Source organism: Spermophilus citellus (genome assembly GCF_964194105.1).
Source record: "Spermophilus citellus genome assembly, chromosome: 3".
In the NCBI taxonomy this organism is placed as follows: domain Eukaryota; kingdom Metazoa; phylum Chordata; class Mammalia; order Rodentia; family Sciuridae; genus Spermophilus; species Spermophilus citellus.
This window is the reverse complement of record NC_138184.1, coordinates 110298493-110326083: the sequence shown is the minus strand read 5'-3', so window position 1 is coordinate 110326083 and position 27591 is coordinate 110298493. Positions and strand designations below refer to the sequence as shown.

At 52.4% G+C, this 27591-nt stretch overlaps 1 protein-coding gene and 1 pseudogene across 8 annotated transcripts in view; one reads left to right on the top strand and one right to left on the bottom strand.

Moving 5' to 3' along the window:
- The window catches only part of LOC308643399 (SUMO-conjugating enzyme UBC9-B-like), a 57702-nt pseudogene extending 53551 nt beyond the window's left edge, over positions 1–4151 (bottom strand). The window contains exon 1 of the transcript in view: positions 4106–4151. The product of the transcript in view is annotated as an SUMO-conjugating enzyme UBC9-B-like (transcript). The remainder of the gene's footprint in view (positions 1–4105) is intronic.
- A 368-nt stretch (positions 4152–4519) lies between these two features.
- Positions 4520–27537, top strand: SMTN (smoothelin). Of its 7 annotated transcripts, none has more exons than XM_081285826.1 (21): positions 4520–4664; positions 6409–6539; positions 11230–11378; positions 11734–11827; positions 11927–12005; positions 12100–12197; positions 13161–13478; positions 13560–13632; positions 14244–14315; positions 14396–14911; positions 15105–15277; positions 18395–18547; positions 18624–18699; positions 19894–20058; positions 20156–20218; positions 20430–20502; positions 21831–22004; positions 22221–22338; positions 22882–23033; positions 23961–24029; positions 27245–27537. In XM_081285826.1, the coding sequence occupies exons 2-21, from the start codon at positions 6489–6491 to the stop codon at positions 27393–27395; spliced, it is 2817 nt and encodes a 938-aa protein (XP_081141952.1). In that variant the 5' UTR covers positions 4520–4664; positions 6409–6488; the 3' UTR covers positions 27396–27537. The 7 variants fall into 7 exon arrangements, with proteins under 7 accessions (XP_081141952.1, XP_081141947.1, XP_081141946.1 ...); XM_081285821.1 differs by having other exon boundaries at positions 23961–24125; positions 27245–27383; XM_081285820.1 differs by lacking the exon at positions 23961–24029.
- Positions 27538–27591: the final 54 nt, after the last annotated feature.

Below are 27591 nucleotides of genomic sequence, written 5' to 3'. Positions count from 1 at the left end.
CCACACGTGCAAGATGCATGCTCCATCACTGAGCCACCACCCCAGCCCCTTATTTGCTTATTTTTATGTGGTGCTAAGGATTGAACCAGTACCTCACATGTGCTAGGCAAGCACGCTTCCACTGAACTACAGCCCCAGCCCTGAATCTCAGTTTCTTTATCTGTAAAATTGACATAATTTTAGCATCTACTCAGGCTGTGGTGATGTTTAAATGATTGTATGGCACATAGTTGCTGCTCAATATATACCAGTTACTATTGCTATTTTACATTTGGGTGTTCCAGGCCCTGAGAAAGAAATAAGGGATTTGGAAAGCTGGGGATTTGAAGTGCAGAGTGGCTCTACCCTTAATTTGCTCTGTGACCTAAAGTTTGTCCCTTGCCCTCTCTGAGACACAGGGTACCTGTCTAGATAGATGGTCCATGAGGTTAACATTCAGGACTGTGTGATGCTAACACTCAGCTGCTGTATTCACAAATAATGAAAAGTGTCGGTTTAAAAATCTGATGCCACTTATAGTAGTAGCAGCACATGACTGTACTCCCAGAGACATGGGAGGCTGAAACAGAGGATTGCAAGTTCGAGGCTAGCCTCAGCAATTTAGCAAGATTCTATCCCCAAATAAAAAAGAATAGAAAGGGGGTTGGGGCTGTGGTTCAGTGGCAAAGCACTTGCCTAGCATGTGTGAAGCACTGGGTTCGATTCTCAGGACCACATATAAATAAATAAATAAATAAAGGTCCATCAACATCTAAAAAAAAAAAAAAGAATTTAAAAAAAGAATAAAAAGGACTGGGAATGTAGCTCAGTGGTAGAGTGCCCCTTAGTTCGATCCCCAGTACTCAACACACACACACACACACACACACCCATCTGACAAGACCTCAAATGGGCAAACTTCTAAATGTCAGATGGTGTATTAAGAACAAGAGTGTGGGTTAGAATTGTGTGTGAGGTGCGGTATGGCTGAGCTTCACTGAGCCTTTTATAATTATAAGAACTCACAGGATTCACAGGGTCATAGTGATAAAAATGCTACACATGTATTATAAAAGTGATTAGAAACCAGGGTTGAACCCACTTGAGATGATTACACAGTGCCCCCACCTTGAACCTAAACTCCCTCTCCAGGCGCCAAGAACAAAAGGTCCAGGCTGGCCCATCCAACATTCTCCTGTTTGTCTATGAGGCTGTTCTCCTAGAGTTCATTGCTGCCTAGTGGGCATTTCAGGGGCCTCCTTCTCCTCCTCCAAGGCCGGAAGTTTGTCTGGCACTATTGCTCAGAGAACACACAGCTGGATGACATCATAGAGATGATGGCCTTGCCGAACTGGTTTGAGAAACAGGTCCTCATTTGTACCCCTAGGGCTGTTGGCGTGACCTTGGGAGCCTCCAGTTCCACTCAGGAGGAGGAGGATCACAGTCCTTGGATCAAACCAACCCCAGCAAGAAGCAGTTCTCCTCTAGGGACCTCATGTTCCAGCTTCACTTGCCTGACTGTTCCTTTACACAGTTCTCATGGTCCTACTTCCCTTCCTTTGCTTATATTGTTCTCCTCTTCCAGGCTGCTTTTCCTCTGTCCTTTCCACATACCAAAGCAAGTAAGGGCTTTGTTATCCATAACTTCTAGAAACCAGATACCATCTCTCTCTCTTGAAGACTCCAACTGCAGGCCCAACTCCATCCCTTCTCACACTCCTCCAACCCTCTGTTGCCTAGTAGCTTCCTGGTCTCATCTGGCTTTTATCCACTTTAGCCAAGATGGTGTTCCCTCTGAAAGCCTTGGAATCTTATGTTGTCCAGGCTAGGTATAGGGAGCTTAGGGAGCTCAGAGCACAACTCATTGAATAGATGAGAAAATTGAAACTGAGAGGACCAAGGCCTTCCATGGGGTAGAAATAGGACTAAGACCCATAACCATTTTTGCCTTTTTTTTTTTTTTCTGGTACTGGGGTTTGAACCAGGGCCTTGAACATGCTAGGCCAGTGCTCTACCACTGAGCTACATCCCCAGCCCCTGTTTTTTGCCTCTTAACCCCAGGGCTGGATTTTCTCTGCAGGACCCTGACTAGGGGGAGGGGAAGCCAGGGTGACTCAGGGATTCAACACCACCAGTTTGGTAAAATATTCATTCTCAGACTTGGGCACTGGAGCAAAATATTACCCTTGGCCCCACATCTGCTTTTGCCACTCCCTACTCTGCCAGTCCAGGGTTGGACCTGGAAGAATCTGGATCTTTCCTGTTATAGCCCTTTGCTCTAGGAGAGCTTAGAGCAGACTGGTCCAACCCCTTCTTTTTAAAGATGGGCAGATAGAGGGCCACTTCCATCTCCTGTTTCACTCAGAGGAGAATGATCCTTCTTTTCCTATTTGCAAGCCTCTTGGCCTCTACTTGCATTGCCAAAAATGCTCTTCCGTGCCTATTACCTTTTCTCTGTGAAGTGAATTTCTTTCCTCTTACATTCAAGGGTCAGTTCACAAACCACCTTCTTTCAGAAGCCTTCCAGGATTTCCCCCATCCTCAAGGCTGCAAGGTGGAGGGAAGGGGCTTCAGAATTGGGCAGAATTCCACTATTCACATATCATGCAAGCCCAAGGTGCCTTCACTTCCATGAGCTTTAATTTCCTCCTCTGTAGAATCCAGCTACATCTATCTTGCATAGTGGTTAACTTGCAATAGTTGTCTGACATGCAACAGGTGCTCAGCAAATATCAGGGCCCTCCTCATGTGATGTTTACTCTTTCCTGGTCTGTGGCTATAAACTTCCCCCATACTAGTGCTGGGCTACCTTTTGATCTCTAGATCACCCCCACCACCAGTTGCCCTCTGCACCAGCACCACCCTCTGCAAGTAGGAAGAGAAAGAGGCAGACAGGTAGGTATTCTCTGAGAGTTTGACAGCAGAGACTGATTGGAACCCTCACATCCTTACTGTACCACAGGGTAAAATAATTGTGAGTGCAAGACTTAAGTCAATGCATATGGGCCTCATCTGTATAATTCCTCCCAGCCTGTGGAGGAACATAGCTAGACCAAGCATGCAGTTCACTGGAGCCAAAAGCCACACCTCAAGCAAGCCCTAAGAATCTAGGTGTGCTCTGCAAGAAGGAGTGGTCCAAAGTGGTGCATGAGGTACAACAGAGTTGGCTTTGGAGGACATACACACTCCTTCAGGAAATAACATGGATCCTAGGCCAAGTAGAGACACCTGAGGACCTCAAACTTTATCTGCCAAATTGTTCTCTATTTACTCCTGCTCCAGGGTGATTGGAAGATGGCTTTCTTCTCTGTGCCTTGATTTTCCAATGTGTAAAACTATTTCACAGGGTTTGGGGGATGAAATGAAAAAACATGGAAAAGAAAGTGTATACTAGATCTCTCCTTAAATATGTGTGTGTGTGTGTGGCGGGGGAGGGGAGTTGCTGTAGCATAGCATCTGAATCCAGGTTCTTCTGGGGCAACTGGAACCAACTTCCAACTTCCCACAATCCTACGTTCTACTGCTTAGAAGCACTAGACTCAGAACGTGTTAGACTCAGAAGGTATTAAGTATGAATCACAGCTCCACTACCTATGGGTTGTCTTCATCTGTATAATGGGACAATGATTCTGGTATCATTTGGTTGTTGCAGGGATTATGTACCTGGTGCATGACAAGTACAGAACAAATGAGTTATATTTTTATACTTTTTATTTAATGGCAAGTAATTCAGACTCCATGTTCCCAGTCTCCACCCTTTTTGGTCCCCAAGGAGAATAGTTGGGGTAGCAGGTTCCAGGGACACCAGCATGTGGAATAGAATGAGTCTGGCTGACTTTTTGTTTGCTCTTGGAAATGTTGGCTCTCTCTGAGCCTTAATTTCCTCCATTTGTTGAACGAGAGTCTAGAGTCCATATTCCCTGTTTAGGACTCTGGCGCTCCAAGAGGCAGATCCTATAAGGGCTTGGGAGAAGCACGCTAGTTGAGGGTATCTGAGCAAAGGTATGTGCGCGGGGGAAGACATGCTGTGTGATTGATCTTGCTCCATCTGAGATGGTCCCAGGCAGTCCAACACGGGGTCAAGGTGCTGCTGGTCACTCAATCCCTGCTCTGAGGTGGCCCATACCAGGTGTCCCAAAAGCGGCCTGGAGGCGGCGGCAGAGCTTGAGCATCGACGCGAGGAGTAGGTGGAGTCGAGGGAGGGGACGTGATCTCACGAACAAAGAGGAGGGCGGAGAAGAGGTGCACTGACGGCTCTGAGATTTGTATGATTCCAGGCCACTTACCCCGGCTTGTGGCACCCTTCTCGACTTTGGCATAGAGCTTTACACCTAACTTAGAGACGCCCACCCGACCGGCCACTAGCTCCAAGACTGCAGTACCCAACACCACTGGCCCGCGATGGGCGGGACTTTAGGGCGTGGCTGTCAAATTGAATTTCCCCAATGGGGCACAAGGATGGGCGGGACCCGACAGAGAATTGGCTGCTGCGTTAGGGTGGGGAGGAGCCAGCGAGCCTGCTGGCGCGGCTGGACGGACCACTCCAGCAGAATCCAGAGGACGGTTGCCGGGCGAGTCTGGCATCCCGGGTTGCGGCGCCTCCCGCCGGACGGTCTATAATCCATCTGTTGAGTCTGGAGCGAGCTAACCCGAGGCCGCCCCACACAGACGGTCTGGACTGAAAGGTAGGTGGGCGGGCCTCGGGGCGGCTCCAGGACCCCCGACGGGTCTAGAGGGTAGAACCCGGATATCTGGACTGGGGCTCTGGAACTCCATATGTGGGAACCCACCCAATCACGCGAGCTCCAAGTAAAGGAGAAGGTTTTGAGCCGTGGAGGAAGACGCCCTCATACCTCCAAGAGGTCCTCGACCCCCAGGAACTATAGTCTATGGGGGATGGGGAGATACCTTGAGGAAGCGCCTACAAACTTGAGGCCCCTCAGTCTCCAGGGTCCCCAGACTGTGTGATAAGAATCCGTGGGACTAATGAGGGGTAGCAGCAGGAATTTCTAAGAAGGAAAAGACTTCTCACAGACACCTGGGTGTCCTAAATAAGACAGTAGGGACCCCCTGCCCCAGAAAAGAAAAAACAGGAGGAAACCGAATGTTCATGGAACCTAAGGCTGGTGACCACTGTGTGATCCTCTTGGGGTGGGAGGGTATCTCAGACAAAGTAGGTAGAGAAGAGGCAAGGACCCTCACAGGCAAGGGTTGCAAAGTTGACACCTGTCTGAACAAGGATGGGAAAAGCAAGCAGTGACCTGAGCAAGCAGGCGTGACAAACCCCACTTAGGACTTCCTGAGACACATTCACCAGATGGGGTGACCAGCTAAGTGACTGTTCTGGAGAGGGGAAGGGGATGGTTGAGGAATGAATCAACAAGTGGAGGAGGGGGTGGAAATCATGGGACTCTTTCAGTCACCATATATTAACTAAGCACCCAGGTGTGCTAGGCCATGGGCTCCTGATTTCCAGAAAGACAGACATTAGGGCTACAAGATGAAGGAGAATTGGGCTAGGACCCTGGATCATGATTTAGGGGTCCATTTTGATGGGTAGTGATGGGGCAAGAGGGAGTGCCTTGGGCTCCTGGGGGCACTTTGGAAGGGTGCTTCAGAAGTGTAAGTGACAAAGATTTTTATTGTATCCTTTCCTGTCCTTTGAATCTTTGGGTTCTTCCTTTTCCCTGGAACAAATCCCTGGCCCTCTCTGATCCTCTCAGTTTGCCTGAAGTCCAGAGTTTGGGTGAATCAGCTTCTGAAGGCACTCTCAGCTGGAAAATGAATTGTTTAAGTGTGTGACTGCCAGAAGGAGCTGGGTGCCTGGATCCTTGGCTTCAGAAGGTCAGGACAGTTGGCATCAGGGGGATGAGAGGAGTGGAGAATTGTGTGCCCTAAGGGCTGACTCTCAAGAGTTGGAAGACACAGTTTCGTAGCTCCTGTACTTGGGGGATTGAGAATGATGGTGGCATCAAGACCCAACCCACAGCCAGAAGCTGAGTTTGTGCAGTGGGTGGAGGTTGGGCAGGCTGTGGGGATGGGAGGGTGGGGCAGGAAACTGTGGAGACTGGTGTGCACCCCCTGGTGGTGCATCCAGTTTGGGTGGGCCTTGCTGGACTCAGGCTTCTCAATCCAAGTCCCTGCCCTCCCTGTTTAAGACTTAAATGGGATGAGGACCCAGCCTGCGCCACTGGCAGACGAGCTGGCAGGGCTGGGACAGGGATGCCTATTCTTGGTTTGGTGGGTTTTCCAGAAAACCACACTAGGGTAGAGGGCAACTCCCAGCCAGAAGGCACAACACAGGATGGGATAGCAAGAATAGGACAGCAATGGATGGTCACAGGTTAGAGGGAAACCGAGGCACAGGGCTTAAGTGCCTATGGTTTTCTAGCAGCCCCAAGAGGCCTAACTCATGTCTGTCCTCTGCAGAATTCTCTGAGCGGGTGTCAAGTGCCATAGGCACTGGGGAGCTCACCAGGAGGTGACAGACAGAGCCAAGAGCCAGTGAGATGGCAGACGAGGCCTTAGCTGGGCTGGATGAAGGAGCCCTCCGGAAACTGGTAAGTGGCCCCATGACCCCCACTGTGGGGTAGGCACACTAGGCTAGAGAAGCAGGATCAGTCAAAGCTACCTCTCAACTAACAAGAAGAGATGGGGGGGAGGGGTCAAGGGAACAAGGCCAAGCTGGTTCCATGTGGCTGATGCAAAGGCCCCTGTGGCATGTGCTATCTGTGCCAGGTGTTAAAACCTGGTCCCTCCCAGCACCCCCCCCCCCTTTGCCACCACCTGTTTAAACAGTAACTACTGAGGACTTGCCCATGTGCAGTCACAGGTGTGGGCAGGCTGGATCTGCCTCTGCTAAGCAACAGCCTGGACAGTGCCTACCCCTGAAAGCTGTATAACAAAAGTAGCAGCAATGATTAATAATGTCAAGGCATAGTGTGAGGCAGGCTAGGTGCTCAATATATCATCTCACAGAATAGTCACAGTAATTCCAAGAGCCAGCACACTCAGAGAGGTGAAGTCACCTGCCCAAAAGCATGCAGTTAGAAGCCGTACCAAGATCCAAACCCCAAAGAGGTTTATGGGGGACAAAGAATCCTGGGAGAGTCAAGGCTGGAAGAATAAATGAGACAGAAACAAGTTTTGTGGACCCCTATGAGTTCTGTCTGACTTCTGGTCCGTCATTTTTCAGTGTTTCAATTTCTTTACCTGTATAATGGGGGGGGGGGGCAGAGGAAGTGTATATGACCACAAATCTAGGTCCTTGGATTGGCATAGGGGTGAAATGAGGTGTGGGCCCAGATCTTGGGATGGAGGCAGAATGGGTCCCCACCATCCCCTTTCCCAGTTTCTTCCTACCCCTATGTACAGAAAGGCTGTGGGGGGACATAGCAAGGAAGTGATATGGCCACCAGAGAGCAGTCCCACCCCCTAGTCTCTGACCCTTGTCCAGAGGAGAAAATTAAAGATTTACTTTTCCTAGGAGAAGACAAATGACCCACTCCACCCCCGTACTTCAGGGAGTACCCTGAAGGCAGAAGATGGAAGGACCCAGCTAGGCCAGCTACCCAGCACGCAGTACAACTGCTGCGACCTCCCCAAGGCACTATGCCTGTGAGTCCTCAGACCAGTGTCTTAGACTCTCTCTGAGCGTCTGCTGCCACCAGTCGCCACTACTATGAGCAGCCTGGAAGGGCAGGGATTTGGTTTTTAAAGGTGGCTACTGGTCAGCTCTCCTCTCCTCAGGAAGTCAGAGTCTTAATGGGAGTAGCGGAGTCAGAGCGCTGCAAACAGAGGAAAGCCAGGCCTGGTTCCCGCGAATCCCCATCTCTAGGGGTCTGCATTGAGGCTCAGGGTTTTCAAGCCGCCAGCTCCCACTTTCATGTGAGGTTTGGGCACTGGAAGCAGTGATGGAGGTCACTCAGTACCCTCCCTGGGAGAGGACAAACGAAACCCCGCCCCTTGTCTCAGAACCGTGTTGCTGCCAAAGGTCTTTCCCACCCTGAGACCAGTTCCTCCACCGCCCGGGCGCCCGCCATTTCTGCAACCGGCTGCGGGAGAGTCCCGCCCCGTGCTCCGGCAGGGCCCGGCCCTCGCCGGCCTCGTGGCAGGAACCGGGGCGTCCCGAGCCGGGCTCCTCCCTGCGGGGCCGGGCCTTATAAGGGAAAGTCGGGCTAGCTCCGTCCGCCTTGAATCCCAACCAACTCGGGGACCCGGGCAGCTGCTTCCGGCCTCGGCTCTCGCACATTCCTGAGGACCTGGCGGTGGGCTGCACGGAATGGGGGCGTCTGAGGACATGTGTCCTGCGTGCCCCTCGGCCACATGCCGGACGCCCTCCGCCTCGGTCCTGGGTTCGCACTCTTAATACCCTTGCTGGGTGACCTGAGGAAGCAGCTTAGTTTCTGTGAACCTCTATTTCCTCTCTGTAGAAGGTGACATTAAAGCCGGCGGCGGCGAGGGGCTTCCTGTCTGGTTCCCCCCTAGGCGCCTAGCGCGACGCGGTTAGGAGACGCGGGGGCGGGCCCTACGCGCAAAGGCGCTTCTGGAGCTTCTGGACATACAGCGCCCCCTGGCGAGACGTCGCTCCACTGCTAGCGGGTCCCGGGTGGGCAACTGGGGCCTTGGGATTAAGCAAATACCTGGAGAATCTCCTGGGTTTTGCAGGTGGGGAGAATGAGGAACAGAGAGACGCTGGGCCTGACAGACGACCCCAGCAAGGAAAGCAGAAAGTACCGGGAGCACACCCCCCCGCCCCTCCTTGCAGAGGAGGAAGCACCCTCTTTCCTCCCTGGAGAATTTCACTGGGCAGTTTCGGAAACCCGCCCCATCTCCTTCCCCTTACCCCTGGTGGACAATGGCTCTTTGTACTTCCTTCCCTCCTTCCCTCAGCCCCCTCCACACACAGCGGTTGAGCCCGAGAGGGTGGGGAACACAAGCCATACAACAGAGACACTGTGGACACTGGGCCAACCTTTGCCCACAGGCCCAAAGGGAAGGGTCATGCCAGGGAGTGACCAGTGGAATGAGTTCCATCCCTCAGCCCTACCCCACCCACTTGGGGGAATTAGAGAGAAGTTTCCAGTTTCTGGATGGGGACGCTGAGGCACCCAGGGCTTGCAGAAGTGTCCAAGTTACCACATCAGTCTTTTGGGGGACAAACATCCCATCTCTAGAGCCCAGCTCATTGGAAATGGGGACCCAGAAGACAAAGGGCTAGTCACTTTGGACTGTTTATCTTCTGAGTAGCAGGAGCTGAACCTACTAATCACGAAGGTCCCCCATTATTCTAATTCTCCCTCCCTTTGCTATAATAGGCCCCTCAGGCTTACGAATCTCTAAAGGGGTCTCCAAGTTAAAGGGATCCCCAAAATACAGTTCCAGGGTCCTGCAGATTCCCCAACATGACCCACAGACCCTAACATCACAGTTGTCACAGTCTGGGGCAGGCCCTGGAATCAGAGAGACCTGGGTTCAAATTCTGACTCCGGTAAGCAAATCACTTCTCTCTCAACCTGTTTCCTCTTTTGTCAGATGGGAATAACAATGTATCTAGGATATTTGTGAGGTGAGGACAGTGAGGGCTTATTACCATGTCTGACACACAGATTGTCAATACACATGTCCTATCTCTCACATTTACCCTCTCTTCTCTCTCCCTCCTAATTGGCTAGAACAAAGGGGGGGGGTGATAATTACTGCATCTGCTTATTGCACATGCAGGGGAGAACTGAATCACTGCTCCATCCCTATCCTCTGCCCTGAGGTGAGGGCCATTGTTTTATCCAGAAAATAAGGAAACAAAACTACAGAGAGGTTAAGGGGTGTGCCCCTCACCACCCCTCCAAGACTAGACTGAGGCTTAGACCCTCCCATACCTCCTCATGAATGTGGAACCTGGAGGGCTCTATCCCCCAAGGCTCTCCCCATTATTTAGTCTAGGATGAATTGGCTCATGGCTGAGTTGGGCCAGCCCACACTCCCTGCTAAAACCTATCTATCTCCAGCTCAACCACACCCCAGCCACCCTGCTCCCCTACTGAGCAGAAAGAAATGATAAAGGGGGAGGCTAAAAAGGAGAAGGAAAGAGGCTTCCTTGGCTCTATCCCCTAATTGGTTTGGGGGATAGGGATAAAAGAATCACCTGCGGGCTGGGGATGTGGCTCAAGCCGTAGTGCCGCTCGCCTGGCATGCGTGCGGCCCAGGTTCGATCCTGAGCACCACATACAAACAAAGATGTTGTGTCTGCCGAAAACTAAAAAAAAAAAAAAAAAAAAAAAAAAATATTAAAAATTCTCTCTCTCTCTCTCTCTTAAAAAAAAAAAAAAAAGAATCACCTGCCTTTGCTTGCTCCTATCTGGCTATCAGACCCCATACTGAAGCCTTTTGCCTTCTTTTTGCAACTTTCCTCCTGGGGCCAGCCTCCTCCCTTGAACTACACATGATCCCTGGAATGGGGCCTCTATCAGGTGGTGCAGGGGAACCACAAGAATTAGCTAGCTCAGTCCAGAGAAGATGTCCTTTTCTGGACCTGGTCAAGAGCTATAGGGCTGAAAAACTGGTGGGAGCACCTGTCTTCCATAGACACCCTCTCTAGGATTCTGGGTAACCCCTAGGGCCAGTTGCCTTATCTCTCTGTGGAGCTTGCCTTCCCTCTCTGGGTTCTGGCTCCTTCAATGGAATGTAGGACTAGGACAATGAGGGGGAAAAATAGCCCCCAGTCAGACAGGTAGCTAGGATTCCTGAGCACGTACCCCTGTTTCTCCGAGATCTGTCAATCAGCAAGGCTATGTTGCTCTGGGACTGAACTGTGGGAGTCTCCCTTGCTCACAGGGGTTCTCCAGCTACCCAAATCACCCTTCCCTCTAGGGACTGTGTTAATGACTCACAGGAATGACTGCTCTTCTGCAGCTGCTCCCTAGTCTTGGGGTTTTGATGAAAGGCTCTCAGAAGTCAAATAACAGGGAGGGGTGCTTGGCTGCTTGGCACCTGACACAGGTGGGCAGCTCATTTACAGTGGGTGCTCTGTGAACCACAATGCACAGCAGGCTGCCCAGGATCCTTGGTGCTGTGAGCTGGGGCTCCCCCTGAGACCTCTGCCCTGGGTGGGTGGTCAGGCACGTGAATGGCTTGGAACAGATAGAGTAGAGACAGGCCATTCATTGTGCCATAGGCAGAGCCGTGGGCAGTTGGTGCCAGCCTTCCATCCCTAATTGCCAAAATGACCCTCACCCACACCTACCCTTGCAGCTAGAGGTCACAGCAGATCTGGCAGAGAGGCGAAGGATCCGCTCAGCCATCCGGGAGCTGCAGCGGCAGGAGCTGGAACGTGAAGAGGAGGCTCTGGCATCTAAACGCTTCCGTGCAGAGCGGCAGGACAACAAGGAGAACTGGCTGCAGTGAGTGGCAGGGTTCGGGGTGGGGGTTACATTGGAAATGCATGTGGGAAGGGAAGAATGCACCAGGGCTCAACTTGTGTATAGGAAGGTGTGAATACAGGTATGTCTGTCATCGTGGACTATATATTTATGGTGATGTCCTAGCCACACTGGTGTGGACAGCATGTCTGAGTGTGTGGTATTAGTTCCCATATCCAGGGGCATTTGTGTATCACTGTATAGCCAGAGAGTCTGCATAGGCAGCTACATATCCCACTGTCAAGGTTCTGGGTACCCTGTCCTGACCCTCCCTTTAGCCCACATCCTCCATGACCTGGCCTTGGCAATGATAGCTACAGTCATAATATCTTTGCAGCTCTCAGCAGCGGGAAGCTGAACAGCAGGCTGCCCTCACACGACTGGCAGGGCGGCTGGAGTCTATGAATGATGTGGAGGAGTTGACCACACTGGTATGGCCCAGGGCAGGGGATGGGGACAGGACTGGGACAGGGCAGGTGAAGCACCTTGACTCTCCAGCCTAAAACCCATGACCTGCCTCTCATTCTCAGCTGCGAGGTGCTGGTGAGTACGAGGAACGCAAGCTGATCCGAGCTGCCATCCGCCGTGTACGGGCTCAGGAGATTGAGGGTATGTGCCCTTTCCTGGCTCCACCGCTGCCCTGCTGTGTGCTGCCTACAGCACCTCCCAGCCACTCGCCTGACACTTGCCTCTGCCCTTCCAGCCGCCACTGTGGCTGGGAGGTTGTACAGCAGGCATTCCAACAGTGGCTCCGGAGAAGACAGCAAGGGGCGGGCAGCATACAGGCTGGAACAGCATAAGGTAAGGCGCACGGCCATGGTAGAAGGGGGGCTCAGTGTCTTGTGCCCACAGATGCCAACATTACAGAGCTCTTGTTTGTCTGCTACACTGGTATTTGACTGTTAAGGGAGGACCCCAGGCTGTGTTTGCAGACACTGGAGCTCTGAGGCCTCTGCCGATTCTCTCAGGCAAATTCCGGCCATGTGTCCTCTACACCAGACTTTGTTTCTATCCAGGCCTTCCTCTCAAAGCCAACCTGTCTACACTGCTCCCAAGTTTCTGCCCCTTCCCCATTATCATTTTTATTGATACATAGGTACCTCTCCTACCTTCACTCCTACTTTCTAACCCCATTCCTGCCATCCAGCCTGCACCTAGCAGCCAGAGGGATCTCACAGAAATGCAAACCTGACCCTGGTGATGTTACCTCCCCTCCTTAAACCCATCCCAGGCTGCCCCTTACCCTCCAGACAGCCTGCATCCTTACCTTGATTCACCCAGGGCCTGCGTGTCAGATCCCAGCAAACTGTTGGAATACTGTTCAGAGTCAGAGCTATCTGTTCTCCAGGAGTGCTGGTAAAGTCAGGCCGTGTAGATTCCCTAAATGACCAGCAGAGGCCGCTGGGTCACCGGTCCGGGCAGGTTTCTCTACCTATTCACTGATTAAATAGGCTGAGTGAGGGTCAAGGGCCTTTGCTCCAGGGATCTATTAGGGCCAGGAATCCCCAACAGGTCTTCTGCCATTTCCAACCACTAACATTAGGATCTGGTCCTCTCTGAACCACCTTTGGCTAGGCAATGCCAAGAGACTAGAAAGTAAGGATCAGAGATAGCCCCATTCTTGTGCAGGTGTCCACAGGAAGCCATGCTCAGCTCCTCTACTTTTATGCCCTTGCCTTGGGCACCTGCCAGTCTTGCCCTCCATGGGTAGGGATAGCACTCAAGGTAGGAAAGTCTTGGTTGAATCCTATGGGTCCCCCACAGGTATCAGAAGTCAAAGAACAGGAGCAGCAGACAGAGGTCCCAGAGCCAACTCCAACTCCCGAGGGGACCAGCCAGGATATAACCACAGTGACACTCCTGCTGAGAGCCCCACCTGGGGGCACACCTAGCTCATCAGCCTCACCCAGTTCACCTACCACTGCTTCTCCTGAGCCTTCACTGGAGCCTGCTGGAACCCAATGCCCTGCTGCCGAGGCTCCAGGCAGCCCTGAGCCACCTCCTAGCTCTTCGGGAACCCCTAGATCTGATTCCCCCGAGTCGCCAGCCACCCTCAGCACTGAGGGGCAGGTGGTCACCAAGGTGAGTCTGGAACAGGAATGGGATGCCAAGCAAATGAGATCCATCTGGAATCAGCCCTACTTATATCATGTCTTCTTGCAGCTCCTGCCTGGGCCCACAAAGCCTCCTGCCACCCAGAGCCCCACCAGAGGTCCTTCCAATACAAAAAGAGCAGGTGAGGGTTCCATCAGGGATAGCTACAGGCATCTGCCTTTCCCTGCCCCAGACTCCCTTTCCCTGACTGTAGAATGCACTGATGCCTGGATAGCTGCAGCCTCCTCAGGTTTAGGCAATCCCTGACTGCCCCTGAGGTGTCCCCGCCCCTGGCCAGGCCCACCCCTGCCACCCATGGCCAGAGGCCTCCCTGCAGCCTTGAAAGGCAACGGGCCTCAGGCACATTCTTTTTCCCAATAAGGGAGTGCGCCCATCTCCCAGCCAGAGCCATGGGCAGTGCTGGCCAGGGGGGCTGTCCCTTATCCCCATCAGTAGGGAGGATCTAGACACCATTCCTCCAGCTCAGGTTTAGCCCTGGCCCCCAGATGTGTCCCAAGTCACCCTGGGGTCAGGGTAGGAGGCAAGGGAAGTGACTGTCTATGGGAGAGATGTGGCTGAGTAGGAAGGCCTTAGCACTGGATGATACAGGAGGGGGTGGGGAAGTTTGGAGTACACAAAGGGGTTGAGAGGCTAGGGAGATGTAGAGGAGGGGAATATAAGAAATGGATCCCCTCCAATTCACTCTTCTTTCTCTTCCCGGGCATGGCTGCCACCTACTCCTGAACCTGCCAGATCTGGCTAGCCCCCGACCCTGCCAACGCTCTGTATCTGTGCTGAGCCCCCACCAGCCAGCCCAGAACCAAGGTACTACCTATTCTCAGCACCCCAGGATCTGGGAAGTCCCTGTCCCACTTAGCCACTAACAGCCCTCCTGTCCTTTCTAGAGTCCACTCCCCTTGCCAGCGGACCTTCTCCATTCCAGCGGGCTGGCTCTGTGAGGGACCGCGTTCGCAAGCTCACATCCAATTCTCCTACAGCTGCCAGGCTCCAGGATGGCCCACCCCGGGCAGCTTTAGGTTCCCAGACTCCCACAAAGCTACTGGGCCCCTCCTTCATCAGCACCACCCCTGCTGCCTCCTCTAACAGCTCCTCCTCTCAGGGCCCCAGTGACACCTCCTCCCAGTTCAAGCAAAGAGGAACAGCCCAGCCCCTGGCCCAGCTTCGGAGCTGCCCCCAAGAGGAGGGCCCAAGGGGGCGGAGCTTGGCTGCCAGGTCCCTTGAAAACAGAGCAGGGGGGCCTGTGGCCTGTTCAGAGGAACCCAGTACCCAGCTGCCCGTGGCCGTCGGTATTGCTGAGCCAGGGAGCAGTATGAAGACTACATTCACCATCGAGATCAAGGATGGCCGTGGCCAGGCCTCCACGGGCCGGGTGCTGCTGCCCACAGGCAACCAGAGGGCAGGTAGGCCTCCCCACCATCTCCCCACTACTGGGGGTGAGTGCCTGAAGTTACCCAGCTCTGCACAGAGGACAGGTGCTGTGGCCAAGGCTCAGGGTATCTCCAAAGGGTGCACTGGGAACAAGAGCGCCACCAATCTTGGTTGGCACAACCATCATCCCACCAGTTCCTGACAGCAGCCCTTCTCCCTACCCAGAACTGACACTGGGGCTGCGTGCGCCCTCCACGCTCCTCAGCACCAGCAGTGGGGCTAAGAGCACCATCACCCATGTCAGCAGCCCTGGGACCCTGTCGCGCTTGGGCAGTGTTACTCATGTCACCACCTTCAGCCACGCTTCCCCTGGTAGCCGAGGAGGCTGCAGCATTAAGGTGAGCTCTTCTTCATCCCACCAGCTCACCATCCATCCATCATGTCAAACTGCTTAAGGTCATAGGGATTGCAGGTTTTCTCTCCTTCCCCTGTATACATACCTAGAAACTGAGGCTCAGAGAAGGAAAGTTGTTACAGTTGTTACAGCAGATTCATTAGCCAGTTGGTGACCAAGCTAAGACCAAATTCTAGTGTATCAGCCACCAGGCATACCAGAAGCTCATTTAGTACTGATCTTAAGCTTCCTAGTTGCCGAACTCTGGTCTTTAGTCCAGAATTTGTTGATTTCATTCCTAATGAACAGATAGGAAAACTGAGGCTCAGAGAGGATGTTAGGTCTTTGCCCCCCTTTCTGTGGCAGCCCAGTGACCCTGTTCCCACCCAACACTAGACATCAATCCTGAGGTGTAGAGCTGCTCATGAGCTGATCCAAGATCAGCCTGACCCATTAGAAGATTAGAGATTAGTGATTAGCATCTGCGTCAACCTCCCTGTGGGGGTTGGGCAGAAGCATTGATGGGGGACAGACAGGAGGGGGAGTGGGCACCAGTCGGCGAGGCAGCAGCCTAGCAGGTGCCACGGGAACTGAATACACTGCATCCTTCCATTATTCATTCCTAAGCCTGGGATCAACTGGCTAGGAGCTCATTTGGGGAAGGGATCCTCAGCAGGCCACCCAGCTGCCCAGGTAATACCCTGTATGCCTAACCAGAAACTGGATGGGGCTTTGGTTGAGGTGAGATGGCTATAGCCAGCTCTGTGTCTTCTCAGAAATGACAGGGAAAGAGTCAAGACAATAATTCATCTTTGTCCAACATCAAGACCAGTGCTGTCTGCTAAGAAATTGGGGTGGGATGTCAGGAGGGAGTGGTTGTAGCTGAGACCCTTGAGTGGATAGAAGATGCTACAGTGAGAGTTGGATCTTGCACTGCCAACTGACCTCAGTTTCCCCGTATAGGGGAACAGATAGCATATCTGTAATGCACTTGCTTAAAATTTGTGATTGGATCTGAGCACCATGGGCAGGCTAGGGTCCTTTTATCTCAGGGCTGTAATACTTTTTACAGTTGTTATAGCAGGTTGCTCAAAGTCCAGTCTTCTTGTGCCTCCATTTTCCCCATCTGTCCAAGGATTTCTAAAATGGAATCGCATGAGGGCAAAGGCATATTGGCTCTAGAGTCTAGCAAATAGATCCTTACAGTTAAAGTATATGGTGGTTCGAATAGCCCTATTCCCTGCTCCCTGCCTCAGTTTCCTCATCTGTGAGGCATGGGATCCTGGTCTCATTAATCCTTCAGAACACATGCAGCCTTGCTGTGCTTGTGGTCTGTGATCTGTGCCGAGCCAGGGCCAGGCCTGGCGGTCAGCCTACTTGGACAGGCCACCCCTCCCCCATTGTCCCCACTACAGAGGAGCCCAGAATAGGTTTCTATTTGGGCTGCAGCTCCAGCTGGCTGGTGGTGAGCTGGGAGGCCGGCAGGGGAGGGGCAGGCCTGCTGCCCTTGCCTTCGCCCTCAGCAGCAAAGACTCTGATTCTGCCAGCCATAGGCAGCAGTCCCTGCTACTGTCCCACCATTACACCCCTTAGAGTTTTATCCCGCACTATGCCGGGGGTACCAGGGCCTGGGCCTGAGATGTCTGCAGCCCTCGAGGAACGGTTGGGCCAGGTTTTGGAGGAGCTGCAGGCGGTGGCTGAGGCAGGCCGGGCGGCAGTGACCCAGGCAGCTGAGGCAGCTGTAGCCGCCATGGAGCCTGTGGCCCAGACGGCTGAAGAGTTGCGGGCTGAGACAGCGGCACTGAGCCGGCGGTTGGATGCCTTGAGCAGGCAGGTGGAAGTGTTGAGCCTTCGGCTGGGGGTCCCACTTGTGCCGGATCTTGAGCCTGAGCTGGAGCCCAGTGAACTGCTCCTGGCTGCTGCCGACCCCGAGGCCCTCTTCCAGGCAGCTGAGGATGCCGGGACCCCAGTGGCCCACCCGCCTGCCTTCAGCACCCGCCGCTGCTCCTCTGCCGGCCCCACCCACAGCAGCAGTCTTGTAAGTCCCTCTCAGCTGGTGGGAGTGGGTGGTTTTGAGATAGGTCCTGCCTCTGCTAAGTGACCTTAGGTGTGCTATCACCTCCTCTGAGCCTCAGTTTACCTATCTATACAGGAGACCAGGATAATAGTGCTCCAAGATCAGGACAAGAGGGCACCAGATTCACCCTGAGGCATATGCTCTCCGCAGCTGCCCTGGCATCCCCTGGCATGGCCATGGCCCAGCCCCACCCCAACCCCCCACACTCCAGCCAGGCTGAGCCTCCCTGAAACAGCTGCCACCTCAGCTCTCCTTACCATTATGGCAGATAGAGAGGCCCTGCCAGATAGGGAGAAACTGTATTAGTTGGGCTGGGGCCTTGACTTCAATAATAAGGAGATGTCTTGGGAAGAGTGGGAGTTAGGTCAGGGCTGGAGGCCCTTAAAGGATGGTTTCTAGCAAGGGTGGGATATTGGGAAGAGGGATTCAGATGAGAACTTCAGTGAGGTCTTGGCTTAGAGCAGCCCCAGTCAGATACCTTGTTAGGAGCCTGCAGGCCCTGATCCAACCCCCTTGGCAAAGGAAGATGGGATGTGTGCCGCCTGGGTACTGACCCAGTGTCCCAGGTCTCAGGAGCTACAGGATGCAAAAGAACTGTCCTGGGAAAGGGCTGGAAATAAAACAGCAAAAGGAACTCAAGTTCAGAAGTTATACTATCTTTATCTCAGATCCCAGGTTGCATCACATTTATAGAAGGACTATAAATCATTCAGCTGCCCTGAGCCTCAGTTTTCCCTTCTGCTGAATAGGGACAATAAAATCCCTAGTGTTTATACAAATGCTTGTTATTGAATAGAAATCATTATTATGCCACTACCACTTGGGTTTAATATGATTATGGATATGTGGGAAAGCATACACCAAAACTATTAGTTTCTCTTCAATGAGTCTGACACCACCATGGCCATCCTGGAGCAGGCAGACTGGCAGACTACTGGTTATTTCCAAGGCTGTGCCAGCAACCCCAGGATATGGCCCTCTGACCACTGTGGACATTGTGAGTTTCATCCTTACTTAAAGGCCATGCTTTCCCCCACCCCAAAGATGGAGCCAGAACCAGCGGAGCCCCCTTCTGCCGCAGTGGAAACAGCCAATGGTGCTGAGCAGACTCGGGTAGACAAAGCACCAGAAGGGCGGAGTCCTCTGAGTGCCGAGGATCTGATGGCCATTGAGGATGAAGGAGTCCTTGACAAGATGGTATAATAGATCTGGTGGGTTAGGGGTTGGTAGTAGGTGGGAACGTGCCAGTAGACAATGACACCTTTATTTGCAGCTGGATCAGGCCACAGATTTTGAGGAACGGAAGCTCATCAGGGCTGCACTCCGGGAGCTCCGACAAAGGAAGAGAGGTAGAGAGTCAGGTTTCCTACCCTAGATCCAGCTACTCCATTCCCCAGCTGCTTCCCTCACTCTGGGGTCCATTTATGGATGCTCAAGCTTATATAACTACCCTACCCAGCTTCGCCTTTTCTAGACCCAGCTGTTCCCTTGCTTTCTTCCCCTGGATTTGACTGATCCCTTCCCTAGCTGCTTTTTTCCCCTGGCCATTCCAATCAGCATCCCTTCTCCTTCCTAGACCCAGTAACTCCCTCCCTCAGCCATACTTTCCTTGGATCCAGTTGTTTCTCTAAGTACAGTCAATATTTCCCTGAGGGGCTGGGAATATAGCTCAGTTGGTAGAGTGCTTGCCTTGCATGCACAAGGCCCTGGGTTCAATCCCCAGCACTGCCAAAAAAAATAAAAAAAAACTATTTCCCTGAATCCAGATACTCTTTCCCTGAGCTGTTTCTCTCTCCCAGAGGTCCAGTGACAGCCACCTTAGTCTCTGCCTCCATCCAGCTTCCCCTTTCCTGAACAAATCTACTTTCTCTCCCTGTTACTCCTCACTGAACACAGCTATTCTTTACCTCAGATTCTAGATTCCTTACTTCTCCAGATAGTTTCAATTACTCCTTTTCTAAATCTAGCTGCTTCCTCCAGGGCCTACTGACGGCCACCCAGCCTCTATCCCCACTTATCTAGTTCTTTTTTAGGCCCAGTTAACCACCTTCAATAGCTCCTTCCCAGTTACTTTTTCCCTGGATCATATTGCTTCTCAAATGCCTCCAATCACTCTCTCCCTGGACCTAGATAATCCTTCCTTCAGCTGCTCTTTTCCCCACCTACAACAAATTGATGGCCCAGTCAGACTGTTTAGTCAGCTACTCCCTCTCTAATCTAGATGCTCCCTTCTGACTCAGCTGTGCATTCCTATAGAAACTTCTTTCTTGGATCCAAAATATGCTTTTGAGATCAGTTATTCTGTATTCCCTAGTTTCTGCCTGAGTCCACTCTCCCCAATTCATACCCCACTCCCTGCCAAGTTACAGCTGCCCTCCCACCCCAGCTACTCCTAGAGAGGCCCCTATAGACTTAGACTGTGTCATTATTGTTTCTAACAAGCTGCCCTCCACTCCATTTTGTGTGCCCTGTGTGCCTGTGCACATGTGCCATGTGGGCACTGGGTGGCCTTTCTGGGTATGCATGGGGCATCCCCAACCCAGACCAGAGGGAAAAGGAGCGGGAACGGCGGCTGCAGGAGGCACGGGCCCGACCAGGGGAGGCCCGAAGCAACACAGCCACAGAGACCACCACAAGGCACAGTCAACGTGCAGCCGATGGTTCAACTGTCAGCACTGTTACCAAGACTGAGCGGCTAGTCCACTCCAGTAAGGGACCGAGTGGGACTTGGGGCTCAGGGTGGGAATAAATCCTCCCACTGAATTCCTGTGCCTCTAATACCCTTCCTCTCATCTACCTCTCCAGATGATGGCACACGGACAGCCCGCACCACCACAGTGGAGTCAAGCTTTGTGAGGCGCTCGGAGAGTAAGGCTGCCTAACGTGGCTCTGTGCCTGCCACTTGCCTCCTGTCTCCTCGTCTCCTCGTCTCCTCGCCGCCTCAGGCTCTTCCTCAAGCACTGTCCGTCTTCAACTGTGCTCTCACTTTCTCTTTTCTACCTGTGGTTATCACCATCTTCCTGTCTCTTGATATTCCACCCGGAGCCTCTCATCTCACTGTATTCTTCATTTTTTGCAGATGGCAGTGGTAGTACCACAGTGCAAACCAAAACTTTCTCCTCTTCCTCCTCTTCATCCAAGAAAATGGGCAGGTGAGCTTGGTGTGTCCCTTACCACAGAGGAATCAGTACCACAGGGTACCTCACTTCATACCCATTCTGCAAATGGGTAGACTGAGATGCTGTGAGGTGACAGGTGTATAGCCAAGAAGGGACAAAGTGGGAGTTAGACTTGCATTGTGGTCTCACTTAATTCTCAGCCACACCATGGTGGGAAGATAGATGTTCTGTGACACTAGAGGTTTGCTTAGAGTCCAACACCTCTGAGTGGCAGCAATAACATTGAACCCTCAGAGAAGCCTGCCTATCATGCTGAGCTGCCTCCTGGCACTGCCACTTCCCATTGTCTACAAACTACCTCCCAGGTCACAGAGCACCTTTATACCTTAGTTCTGTGAGTGGGTGGGTAAACTCCCATGTTACAGAAGAGGTCAGAGTTGGCAAAACTGGGAGTGGATTAGAATCCAGTCCAGGGACTCTGAATCAAACCTGCATCTCTGTCTCTCTGCATTCAAGTTCCAGCTCTGAATTTCCTCTGAAATCTTAGGCAAAGTGCTGCCAAGGTCCTCAGTTTCTTCATCTTAATTGGTAATAGCATGTGTCCCTTTCTCCCTTAGTTAAACTTAAAATGGTACATAGGGAGGCTGAGTATGTAATCTAAAAACAGAATACTTGTCTAGCATAAAGAAGACCCTCAGTTCTATCCCCAGCACTGAATGAATGAATGAATGAATGAATAAATAAAGTAGCACACAGAAAAGGCTCAAGGGACATGAGCTATTATTTTTGGCATTATTATTATTATGCTGATAATTTTTATTACTTGATAATGCCCAGATTCTGAATGGGCCTATAACTTGATAAAATAATGAATCTTCTCAGGTAATTCCTGGGAGCCAAGTCTGATCAAAAGACCCTGGCTCCCATCTTCCTATTTTTGAGCCACCGTTTACTCTGTAAAATGGGCATTTGAAGAGCTCAGTTGGTAGAGTGCTTGCCTTGCATGCACAAGGCCCTGGGTTCAATCTCCAGCATCACCAAAAAAAAAAAAAAAAAAAAAAGAATGCTGCTTCTGGGCTGGGGAGATAGCTCAGTGGTAAAGCACCTGCCTACTATGCATGAGGCCCTGAGTTCAATTCCCATCACCACATAAAAAAAATACATAAATAAACAACAGTAAAAAATTATATTAAAAAAAAAAGAATGCTGCTCCCTCACTGGTTGGAATTGCAGGTAGTAGAGATAACGGCAGTATGGGAGATCCTGGTACATAATAAGATCCATTCCTCAGCAAGCAGTGGCAGAGGCTCAATGTGGCCCTCTTCCAGCTCCATAATTTGCCACCCCATTCAACCCTCCAGCATCTTTGACCGTGAGGATCAGGCCAGCCCTCGGCCTGGCAGCCTGGCCGCACTGGAGAAACGACAGGCAGAAAAGAAGAAAGAGCTGATGAAAGCACAGAGTCTGCCCAAGACATCAGCTTCCCAAGCACGCAAGGCCATGATTGAGAAGTTGGAGAAAGAAGGTGCCACGAGGTGAGCAGCAGAGGGCCAGGGTTGGGAAGTGGAAGTTGGGCTTGGTGACCACATGTTGGGGGGGATGGGTGGGTCCAGGGGGCAGGTAGAACAGGAATGAACTGTGATGGGAAGGGTCTGAACATCATAGAAGACAGGGCCTGGGGGTCTGTTAGGTGGGTCCACCAAGGTGGTGACCTATACCCTTGTGACCTTGCTCCAACATGGCTCCCACAGCAGCCCTGGTGGACCTCGTGCAGCTGTGCAACGCTCCACCAGCTTTGGTGTCCCCAATGCCAACAGCATCAAGCAGATGTTGCTAGACTGGTGCCGAGCCAAGACCCGTGGCTATGAGGTGAGCCCAGCAGCCTCCTCAGACCCCAGCTTATCACCTCCTTCTTTAGAAAACTCACTCTCCTCTGAGTTTCCACAGCTTCTAGCAGTGAATATGGAAAGCCTTCTGCAATGAGAAAACTGAATCTGAGAGAGAGGACACATGACATGTCCTAGATCCCAGAATAAGGATTAAGTAGCAGGGCCTAATGAGAGCCCCTTGCTGGGTGGGCATGGCTCAGGGCCCAACCCAACTCTTGAAGCCTTCACCCTGTTGCACTGTGGAGGGTGTTGGGTAAATTTCTCCAAGTGAGGAAAGGAGTGATGGAGGCATGACCACTGCCTTAGCTGGGTGGCACTGGGCCTCTCCATAGCTCCATCCCCCTAAATCACAGACATGGGAGTAAACAGACTGAGTTGGAAGAGGCTTGTGTTCTGAGTACTCACCTGTTGTGCAGACCTGAGCAAGCTATTGAGCCTAGGTCTGGAGTGCCAAAACACTAAAGGATAGTGGGCATGGAGGAATTGCCCCCAGGGTCCTGACCAGTCCTTCTACCTCCCATAGCATGTGGACATTCAGAACTTCTCCTCCAGCTGGAGTGATGGAATGGCCTTCTGTGCCCTAGTGCACAACTTCTTCCCTGAGGCTTTCGACTATGGGCAGCTTAGCCCACAGAACAGGCGCCAGAACTTCGAGGTGGCCTTCTCATCTGCTGAGTAAGTGTGGGCCCCAGCCCTGCTGGTGTCAGCTGGGCTCAGCTGACTCAAGACCCTCTTGAGCTGGCCAGCCACACTGTGGGTCTGTGGCTGAGATCCCCTTCCCCAGAAAGTCCCCTTCCTCCTCTGCCCCTACCCACCTGCTCCTGAGTGTGCCAGGTGCCCGTCGGAAGGAAGGAGCTACAGGTCCACCTACCAGCCCAGGCCAAAGCCCTCCAGGTGGCCTTGTCCATATTCCCTCCCTCCTCCTTCTACCCCTTCTCCTTCCTTTCTCCCTTTCTCTGTCCTCCTCTCTTCCCACTATCACCAGAGCTTCCTGCTCCCACGGGGTCCTGGCTGGAGATTCCAAAAGGAGGCTCCTGGCCCGGGCACCGTGCCCGTGCAGCCTATATAGGTGCTGCCAAAGACTTATATAGGACATCAGCAAGCCCTCCACTTTGGAATCGTTGCCCCTTCTGCTCACTTCACTCTCAGCACCCTCCTCCATCTTTCCGTCTCTTCCCTTCTCTTTCTGGTTCCCACCAGATTTCTTCCTCCTCCTCCCTCCACCTCCTCTCACGCCTCCCTCACCCCCACTCCCTGGGGCACAGCCCTCCTCTCTGACCATGGCGCCAAGCCATTGCCCCCCCCACCCTGCGTTCCCGCTTGCCCCAAGAGTTCTCTGCACCTGTGACTGGTTTTGCCCCCCCACCCCTGTCTGCATTGCACACCATTAGTGATGGGTAGTGAGCGGCACGTCCACAATTGGGAGGGGGCATGCGGGGGGCTGGCAGACTGCAGCACCAAGAATGAAACTGAACTCATGTCTCTATGTGTGTGTGTATGTGTGTGTGTCTCTGTTCTCCCTTCTCTCTTCTTGGCCTCTTCCCCCTCTTCCCCAACTGGGCCCTTGCCCCCTGCCCCTTCCCGGCCCCCTACCCTCCCCAGGACCCATGCGGACTGCCCGCAGCTTCTGGATACAGAGGACATGGTGCGGCTTCGAGAGCCTGACTGGAAGTGCGTGTACACGTACATCCAGGAGTTCTACCGCTGTCTGGTCCAGAAGGGGCTGGTAAAAACCAAAAAGTCCTAACCCCTGCTTGGGGCCCCACGGTGAGAAACGCCGCCTCTCCCACCTGTCCTGTTTCAACTGGAATCTGCTCATCGGGGCTCAGAGTGGGGCCCGGGAGGTGGATGGGGCATTGGGGAATGTTGGAGGGCCCTTATAAAAGGCAGAGGGTGCAGACAGGATCCTATCTTTGATAGTTCAGGGCCTAGCAGGTGAAACCATTGTTCATAGTCAGCAATGACCCAGGTGAGTGGAATTATGATGGGGAAAACCCAAGGGAGGCTCCTGATCCAGGCTGCAGGTCCAGAATGACTATCTGACCAAAGTACAAAATAAGCTTGGATTTGTACAACAATTTCAGGCTAAAGAAGGGAGAAAGTTTCTGGCAGAGGGGGTGGGGTGAGAGAGATGGAGAGGATGGCACACCCCAGAAGGAAGGGAGCTTGAGTCTGAATGTAAGGATGGAGGAAAGGGCCACAGGCAGGAATTTGAACTTCTTCCTGAGGACAAGAAGAGTCCTAAAAGATTTCTGAACTGAGGAAGGATAGTTGTAGGCAAGTCAGTATTCTAGAACAATCCTCAAATGAGGCCTGAGATGGACTAAATGCTGAGACCAGTATAAAAAGTACAGGGTACAGGCTTCCTGATCTGCAAGGAAGCAGGAGGGTCAGTGTGGATCCTGAAGAGTTGGTGGAGTACTCCAAGGTGTGAAGTTTGGGAATAGGGCCAATTACAAGAAGGTGTTTCTGGCTGAATGTCCTGGATTCCCCAAGCTAGCTATGGCATATCCTCTCTTGTCATTTTATTTCAGGGCCACAGTAGAGAATTCAGATTCTAATTAACTGCCTCATTATATATAGGAGCTCAGAGCTGGAAGAGGTAGGCTTTAAGTGTTTCCAGGGGTGAGGGTTTAAATCCGAGCTGAGGTCAGAAAGTGGGGCTCCAGATTCCCCATTTAGTGGCTCTTTTCTGTGTCCCACCACTGTTTTCCTCTCCATTTTGTAGACAGAAGTAAAACCAGAGGTCCAGAGAGAGCAAGGGGATTGCCTGAAGTAATGAGTCAGGGAGAAAGCCAATAGGGTACACTCAGAGAGGCCCTTTCGGGTTTGCAGTCATTGTGGAGGGCAGCCCACATATGCACATACATACTCAGGTGCAGGTAAGAGGAAGATGGGCTTGATGCTGTCTCCAGGTCATATATGGACTTGGGAACTGCTGCCCAGCAGGCCAGCCTGGAAGGAGAGGGGCCTACTGCAGCCTGATCCAGTTGGAAAGTGTGACTCAGCTATGCTGTTGCCCCAGTTGTCTGGTGTTTGGCCTGTCACTGGGGCAGCCTGAGCCCTAAGCCGTGCACCCCAGTGTAAACAATGGCTTTATAAGGTCTCCAGGGAAGGCACCAGGGGCGGGAGGGGGCTCCAGGTTGGGGGAGGGAGGCCAGGATCCCCGGGAAGATAGCCCAGCTGGAAGAAGCTTCAGAGAAGAGACTGCTTCTGTTCCATGGTGCAGCTGGGGAAACAAGCCCCATGTGGGACAGGGATGACCCTAAGGGCACATGGCACATCAGCAGCAGAGCCAGGAACCTTTCACTCATCTTTAAGTGTTTTCAAGATCTGAAATGAGGTAGGGAAAGGCTGTACTGTCATAAAGAGGAGAAAACAGAGTCACAGAACAGGTCAAGGCCTTATCTAGTATCCACAGATGATTTAGGGTATAATCTGGACTGAAACAGGTTTTCTGCCTCCCGGGCTTCTTCCTTGAAAGAGTCTCAGGTGAGCTGAGAATTGGCCTGAGTGTGTCTGCAAAGGTACAAGACGGGAGGTGGTCTTGGGCTGTCTTGTGTCTTGGAAACAGGATCAATCCTTCCCATGTCTTCCCTGCCAAAGCAAACTTATTCAGCAACGTTGACCAAGTGCTTACTATGTGCCATACATGGCAGATGGGAGGAAATAAGGCAGGAAAGGCCTTGCTTTGGGAGAGAGGGGGAAATAGAGCCAGAGACTCCAGCTTTACAGCTCTGGAGTTGTCAGTTGCATTGTAGTCACAACCTATTCACCCCAGAGCACAGAAAGGGCTCCTGCAATAGGGAAAATAGGGCTTTACTTAGGTGCCTAAACTGTCAGGTCCAGCCCTACATCTACTGTGAGGCTTGCAACAAATAAGGGGCAGCCCTGACCCCTAAGCAAACAACTCCTCTGGTCTGTGACTCAGTTTCCCTATCTGTAAAGTGCAACTTGCACTCTGAAGGATGGTCCAGCTCAACTCTGAGCATGTTGTAGATAGTCCATTGGTATTGGTTGGAACCCTCATTTGTGCCCCCTTCTCTACCAAAGGCAGATGATTAGGGTGCAAGACCCCCCACACACACACTCGCTGGGTGTGATGGTGCACGCCTATAATCCCAGCAACTTGGGAGGCTAAGGCAGAAGGATTGTAGTTTCAGGCCATCCTGGGCAACTTAGCAAAATTTAAAATAAATGAATAAATAAAGGCCTGGGATGGTAGTTCAGTGATAAAGCATCCCTGGGCTCAATCTCCACTACTGAGGCAGGAGGAGGAAGAACTCCCACCGACACACACCACACACAAGTGCACATGCATGTACATACACACACACTTCTTGGCCTCCCTTTCCAGCAGCAGGGTTATCCCTGGAGCATGGATAAGAGAATCCTTAGGCTGCTTGACAGTAAGTACCAGATCAGGAAGCTGACAGAAAATTATCAGGGCCCAAAAATCCTAGCCATGAAATGATTTGTCAACGATGACACCCCTCTGTGTGCAATGGCCCAGCTCAGAGGCTTTTACCCACTCGAGTGTGTTAGTGAGGGTGAGCAGGAGACTTAAAGGTCTGGAGTCAGTAACTCCCCAGTTCTGAAGGGCTGGTAAAAGAGACCCACAACCTGTTTGGGGTGGGGCAGGCTCTGTCCCCATCCCCACCCCTCAATCTCCTCTACCTGCCTAGTGTAATATGGGTAGTGTTATCTCTGGGATTGGGCTGGTGGGACCAGGGCTTCTTGCGCTCCAGGAAGGCTTTTTCCCCAATCGATGAACAGTAGAGTTTATGAAGGACCAATAGGCTGCAGCAATGAAAAGACCTCGGGTAGAGGGGCATCACAAAATGTGGGCTGGTGCTGACAAGAATCCCGGTACCCGCTCCCTGCAGGATGCTGGTGGACTGCGTGCCCTTGGTGGAGGTGGAGGACATGATGATCATGGGCAAGAAGCCAGACCCCAAGTGCGTCTTCACCTACGTGCAGTCGCTCTACAACCACCTGCGGCGCCATGAGCTGCGCCTGCGTGGCAAGAATGTTTAGCTGCACCGCCCGCAGCAGGTTGCCGCCCCCACCCTCCTGGCACTGTCTCCTCCCTGTGCTCCCGCCCACCGCTGCCTTGTCTGTCGCGACACCCTCCTCCGCGCACACACACGCGTTTTGATAAATTATTAGTTTTCAACGATCCTGACTGCCTCTCTTGGGGGAGGGGGCCGAGCTGCGAATTATCCCTGGAAGG

Bases quoted from the DNA above. Each gene is read 5' to 3' on its own strand.
- SMTN (XM_081285825.1), top strand. From the start codon at position 6,489: ATGGCAGACGAGGCCTTAGCTGGGCTGGATGAAGGAGCCCTCCGGAAA. The intron at 12,198-13,160 runs GTAAGGCGCACG...GGTCCCCCACAG, and splicing joins ACAGGCTGGAACAGCATAAG to GTATCAGAAGTCAAAGAACA. The intron at 14,912-15,104 runs GTAGGCCTCCCC...CTCCCTACCCAG, and splicing joins CACAGGCAACCAGAGGGCAG to AACTGACACTGGGGCTGCGT.